Raw genomic sequence first — 6744 nt, 5'->3', positions numbered from 1 at the left:
AAGCATATTTAAGTACTACAATGATATTAAAATGAAGTTTAAAAATATTTCCATTCTACTTTAACAACGAATATTCCATGACGTCAAAACACTCTTAAATTCAAATTAACCGCGTCCCCCGGGGTAATCTGCGCACGCGTCGCCTAGGTTATCAATTTTTACATCATTTCAACTTATTCCGTACGATAACACTTGATAAGATATACGTTCAAGTATCTTTCGAGATAAGCGTAGATAAATGAACAAGTTGGCCTGGACATAATATGTTTATATATGAGAAAACAAATCGTCGCGAGAAATACCCTAAATACATTGACTTTTCGACGATTTAACCCCCATTTCACCCCTTAAATCCCGGACCCCGATCCCGAACCTGACCCCGACCCCGGGATCGATGCCACACCCTCACTTTCCTTCTACTGTGATTGGATACCATATGAGTGAACAACGCCCATCTATGCTCATACTACGCGCATTGATGTACGCCTTTCTAAATCCAGCGCGTATAAACGTAAACTTTGGAATAGCTATGTACGTCTTAAAAGGAAATGTGCTGATATCAATACTATTAAAGCTGCTTATGAAAAATACAAACATGCTCGAAATGGCCTTAAGAAATCAGAAAAGGACAACGGAATACTTACTTTCAAGTCAAATTTCTTCCAACCCTAAAGTTTTTTACGGTCATGTTAATAAATTACGTAAAAGCAAATTTACTATTACCGAGATGAAAACAAGCGACGGAGTATTGACTACAGATCTTATTGAAATTGCCCAAGTTCTCGGTTCTCATTTCGCCAAGGTTTCATCTAACCGACCGAATATTACAGTCACGTCCCCACTTACCGAAGATCGTCCGACTCTTCCAGTTTTTGATTGTGACCGCGCTTTAGTTTTCAAACTTCTGCGTCAACTCAATGTTAATCAAGCGGCAGGTCCTGACGGACTTCATCCTTTCCTCTTGAAAACTCTCGCGGCTTCGCTAGTTGAACCTCTGCACCGCATTCTCAGTCACAGTTTTAATACTGGAACGATTCCGATTTCGTGGAAAATAACAAATCTCACTCCGATACATAAATCGGGAAGCCGAACTGTACCTGGAAATTTTAGAGGTATCGCCCAAACTAGTGTTTGATCTCTACCAGCGTTACTTAAAGACTCCGGATAGCACTACCTTGCTCAACCTATTTGTTTTATCTTTTAATGCGCGTACGAGGGGTCATCAGGCCAAATTAGTCAAACCTTTAATTAAACGTTCTGCGCGCTATCGTCATTTGTCAAGCCGTGTCATGAATGAGTGGAATGCAATGCCGTCAGACTTTCTGCGCTCTGCTTCCAAAATTACTTTCAGAAAGGCAATCACAATGTGGCTCTCCAACCCCAATTTACCCCCCATTTATTCTCAAAATTCTTAGTTTATTATTATTATTCATATTCAATCTTTATTAAGCTCAATTTATCAATGTATATTCACTTTTATCTTTTTTTTAAATTTTGTATTTAACCATTTTCAGACCGCACATAAGCCTGTTGTGGCTTCGTGGTCTTTGTTGATGTCAAATAAATAAATAAATAATTAAAATAAATAGCTTCATTATGTATGACACATATCGATGGAAACCGTCGTTAATTTATATAAAACGTTCATTTTAAAGTTAAGAGTAGAAAAATATTTATAAACTTGGCATAAATTTGATGGAATAATTTTGAAACCAATTTTTTTTAAACCTCAAAAAATTGCAATCGGGATTTTTCCCCATTTATTTTTCAAAATTAAATTTCTAAGTTAAAAATAAATATATTTCAAAACCGTATCCTTAATACTGACTATAGAAACGGTTTGCGTGAGCTGTAAAACTATTTCAATTATTTTTTAATTAAGAAGGTTAATCTTAAAAAGGTTAAAGCTCCGAGTTAAAAAATAAATCAACTCGGGGCGGACTCTTATCACGAACCTTGGCTCTCCGGGTAAGTGCCGCTAACCACTGAGCTTGTAGTTTAATGCATTATCAATTATTTTCACAAAACTTTCGGCGATCGCATACGCTTAATTAAAATTTACATAAATTATAAGATCCTTTGAAACCTATCCCAATTACAATTTATTTTAACCACGAAAAGAATGTAAACTATGAATTTGAAATTGGCTGTACGTGGAGCGTTATGGTCAAATGCAGATACATTTTAAGATTTAATAAATCTACGATCCCTTTTGAAAGTAACCAGCATGTCCAAGGGGATATCACTACCTTGAATATTTGGTCACAATGGAATGATTAAGTGTTGGCAAACATTATATTTTAGACTTTTTTCCAGACAACCAGCTTTTCTTTCAGGGTAGATGTTATCTTTATTATAAAGATATTCGAGGTTTTTATTTTCCAAAGTAAGGATCGTACCATCGGGATAACATTTACAAGGTCGTTAATGCATAGATTAAACAAAAGTGGGGACAATATAGAACCGATTGAGTAGTTTGATGAGTCTAGGGCATTTCAAAAATTTAGATACACAGTTGCTATCGCTTGCTCCGTGTTTTTTTAGCGGACCTTAACCCGAATTAGTTGGCTTAGGTTATGTTTATTGCAGAATGAAGATATATGTTGTAGAAAGCATTTGTCGAATATTTTTGCAAAAATTTAAAAAAACGATTTTGACCTGTAATTATTAGAATCGGCTGGGTCTCCTTTTTAAATATTGGCGTAATTGAAGCAATTTTTAACTTATCGGGATAAACATTAAACACCCTTTGAAAAAGATAAGCCCCAACTTTTTTCAAAGATCACGAAACTTAGCAGAGATGGCGAAATAAAAAATTCTACAATAATATCCGAGCACCATCAGCACCCCTCCATTGAATTTCAACTCGGTCCACAGTGGCGTGAGAAGTATCTCGAAGCTGAGGGGGTGCAAAAAATGCGAAATACATACAAACATAACTTTATTGCGTTTTTTAAACCTTTTACTTTATTTAGAGTAGTACTTATCTAAAATACAAACAAATATCATATATATTAAAACATTTAGCGTTAGGCGTTTTCTCCAAATACTCCTTTTCTTTCCGGTGTTTTTTCGACCAATTCTGCAACGATTTCATCTAGATTTAGTATTACGGACTTATGCACATGGATAATCAATAAATGTTTTCATCGTTTCTGGGTCATTGTTGACCGCAGACACGTTTTAACACGCCTAAGAGCGCTAAACGATCTTTCACCACCAGCAGCTGAGGCCGGTACGGTTTTTACCAAACATATTAGTTTAACAACTTCACCAAGTAAAGAGAAAACCGCTTTATCATAGTTTCTCAACGTCTCAACTAGTTGATCCACACTCGGAAGATTTAAATCTTTCGTTATCGCTGACAAAATCATCAATTGAGCGTGAAAAAGAACTTCATAGAAATCTGAATTACAGAGGCCCAGTATCTCATCAACATTTTCTTTAGGGGGACAATTTCCTTTACAAGCTTCCAATAATATGCTTTCGAGTAAAATAAGTCGGTCAATTCCGGGTTGAGAAAACGCCTTTTTAAATCTAACATACCGAAATATTCTTTTCTCATATTGTCTTTTTCACTTAGAGATTGACTGTTTGTTCGTAACGCCTCGGTATCTTTTTCTTTCTAGGCTCTTTCGGGCTCTTGAGCTGCAATTTTTCCGCCGTCATTTCAGTTTCTTTCCAAATTTCTTCAAAAACTTTATCCGAACGAAACTCGGTGATAGTCTTGTTTAGAACGTCAGAAGCTTGTTTAGCACCAGAAACGGTAAAGGCAACATTTCGCAAGGAGTGAAGGTAGCCAAAGAGGCACGCAATGCGAAAACAGTTTCAAACTGGTTTAGTTTTCTTTCGTATCCTTTTAAAACCGGTCTTCTATGAGCACTTATTGCGCTTTTCTCGCTCAACCTTCTCATTGACGATGACTGTACTGTCCAACGTGTCGGGCACAATGGAAGAAAACTTTGAGCACTTTGTTTTTCGTGTTCTGTTGTTGTTGGTGCTGTTACTATGTTGGCGTATAACGTTTTTCGCTTTGAAGATTACAAAATAATATTGGACACATCCTTAACGGCAGTTAGCGTATCATTAACCATTTCACATTTCTCCCGCATTCTTGTAAGACCAAATCTAGCGCGTGGTTAGAACCGTGCACATACATAGACTTTGGCTGCCGTTGTTCAATTTTCACTTTCAGGCCATTGAAAGAACCAGACATATTCGCCGCACCATCAAAACAGAGTCCCCTTAAATTATCAAAACTTTAACCAATTCGAAGTCGGGGGAATTGTACATTCCAATGAAATCTTCGTACGATTGTAGAGTTTCCGGATCGGTAAAACGAATGGACAAGGTAAACTGTTCCTTTCCAGAAATATCAGTTGTTCCGTCCGCAATGATGGAATAAAAGGGACTTTTCTTGATTTTTGCAAGGACGCTCCTCTGGATGCGTAATGCCATACATTCCAACACTTCGTTTTGTATGTCTGCACTTAGCCATTTGTCTCGTTTTTCTAGCCAATGTTTTAAACCGGTAACATCTTCAGTTCTTACAAGTAGAAGTTCGTGCAAGTTTCCAGATTCATTTAAGTGTCCCCTTAAAGCTTGACCAGTTCTAGCTAAGTAACGCAATGAACTATGGTTTTAATAATTTTCATGTTTGAGAGCTGTTGTTCTTTCGAGTGCTGACTTATAAGCTGGGCCACAGATACCGTCGTAGACGCTTTCACGTAATTTAAATGATACGAACTTTTCTCATGCTTTTTAAATTTATCTATGGCTTTCTTCCAATTTTTAAACCCGGTGTCGAGGAAAGATAGTTCAACGCTTTCTTTTGCGCGCTTACCTCTTTTTTCAAAGTCTTGGGCACAAAGGAAACAGAGCACTGCATCGCGACTGTTGTCATAATGAAGCCATTCAAAAGTTTTAAACCAACTACTATGGCATGACCTATTAGAACTATTCTTAGGAAATGAAAATCTATCATCGGGAATACACTTCAGGGTGAGACTTTGATGTACTAAGCTGGTTGAAGGTTGAGCCAAAGTATCATCTAATGCTGGCGTTGTACTTGTATTTTCCAAAGTGCCAGAATCAACATCGTCAGTCCATTGTTGGATGGCTTCTGGAGCCTGTGATATCTCAATTCCAATTGCTTCATTTGATGGGCAGGAATCGCGGGTCTCGATATTTTCTTTAGAACAACTCTGACTTGAATTAAATTCAGACTAATTTATCCAATCAAGTACACTCGGAGTTTTTTTAGACATGATAAAATATTTATATTCCAACACCACTGATTTAATATATTTTACTATTAAGCCATTAAGTGATTTAAGGCGTTTAGTTTAAAAAATTCTACTTAAACCCTAGTATAATACTCAATTTACTAATAAAAAACCCTACTTGGGTCAAAGTAATAATATAACTTCTCATCTAGAAGTGTGACACTGTTGTTAACTGCCGTATAATTAGAGCCTTCAAAAGTTCTGGACAAAACCGTGGACTTTGAACTTTCCTGGGTCAATCTCATATTCAAACGCTAATTTAAAAGTAGGGGTAATACAATATTACCAAATATAGTTGTAACACAAGTAAAATTTACGTTATGTTACTTTAAATACACACGTTAAATATATTACAAATATCCAACAACACATATTATAGAGACTGATCTAAAATTTCAATAAATGTAAATTATTCGCCTGCTTCTATCTGGCCGTCAAGGCCTTTTAGGGCATGGTCTAGCAGGCCAGGTCACCCGATCAGTTTGGGGCCCCGTTGAAGGCAAGTATTATTGGCCTACCACGTGTGTCTGCGGTTGAAAAGCTTTAATGTAAAAATATTATTTCATCTACTTTTGTCTAAACTATTTTTCTCTTGTTGCGTATCCTGCGTTATCCCAAAATTTAATAATGTAGAATTATGCTGAAATCTAGCTTACTAAGTTCCTTAGATTATATTTTAGTATTCTTAATAAATCAATATCATACTGTTCATACATTTTATATTATCTAAAAGGTTTTGACTAACTTAACGCTTAAATAGATTTATATTCATTATTCAATGTATTCACTGTATCTGCACTTTAGACGGCTCCGATAGTTGAAGGCTTTGCTTTGTCCCACTTTTATAACTGTCTTATAATGGTATTCGGAAGGATGTTGTCGCATTTTTAATCCGCGATGATTTCTACATTCGTTTTTGTTTTATATTTCCAACAGTTTCACGGACACAGCTTAATTATCTACTATATGTAAAATGGGAAATTATGTATGTCGACGTTAAAAAACCTTGAAGAGGGTTCGGCGGGATATTCAAAGGGAAATTAATTTTCTTGCTTTTAAAATTTTCGAACTCTATGCAATGGTTTTTGAAACATACGTTTTCTTTTAACATGACTTACCTTTTTTTTGGCAAAACAAATTACAAATTAGTAACTGTAACTGTAAATCTGAGGGGGCGCTGCCCCTCGGACTTCACAGTCGGGTTCCGACGCCATTGGTTCTGTTAGCATTATTAATAGAGGTAAAGTGATGATTTATTGTATTTGGAGAGATATAATCTGGAATATCTGTTTGAATTGTAATTTTCAAGGTAGCATAATTTTCCACTTGTTATTGCTAGATCTTGTCTTTTCACTTTTCTTTACTAGATCTCGCATTTTTAAGTTTTAGTTTTTTATTTAAATATAGGATCTTCTGGCGTTTCTAATTTTATTATTAGATAGATATCAACACTGTATGT

At 35.9% G+C, this 6744-nt stretch overlaps 1 protein-coding gene across 1 annotated transcript; it reads left to right on the top strand.

Moving 5' to 3' along the window:
* The first annotated feature begins 595 nt into the window (after positions 1-595).
* LOC149961087 (uncharacterized) lies at positions 596-1135 on the top strand. Its single transcript, XM_090155882.1, has one exon. It carries the CDS (start codon positions 596-598, stop codon positions 1133-1135), a length of 540 nt encoding a protein of 179 aa, XP_090012008.1.
* The last annotated feature ends 5609 nt before the right edge of the window (positions 1136-6744 follow it).

This window comes from Leiobunum rupestre, chromosome 1, assembly GCF_980474605.1.
Source record: "Leiobunum rupestre chromosome 1, qqLeiRupe1.1.hap1, whole genome shotgun sequence".
Taxonomy (NCBI): Eukaryota; Metazoa; Arthropoda; class Arachnida; order Opiliones; family Sclerosomatidae; genus Leiobunum; species Leiobunum rupestre.
The sequence above is the reverse complement of the archived record's forward strand: the minus strand, read 5'-3'. Positions and strand labels throughout refer to the sequence as shown.

What these genes read in the sequence shown, in the direction of transcription:
- LOC149961087 (XM_090155882.1), top strand. Translation starts at nt 596, where the DNA reads ATGCTCGAAATGGCCTTAAGAAATCAGAAAAGGACAACGGAATACTTA.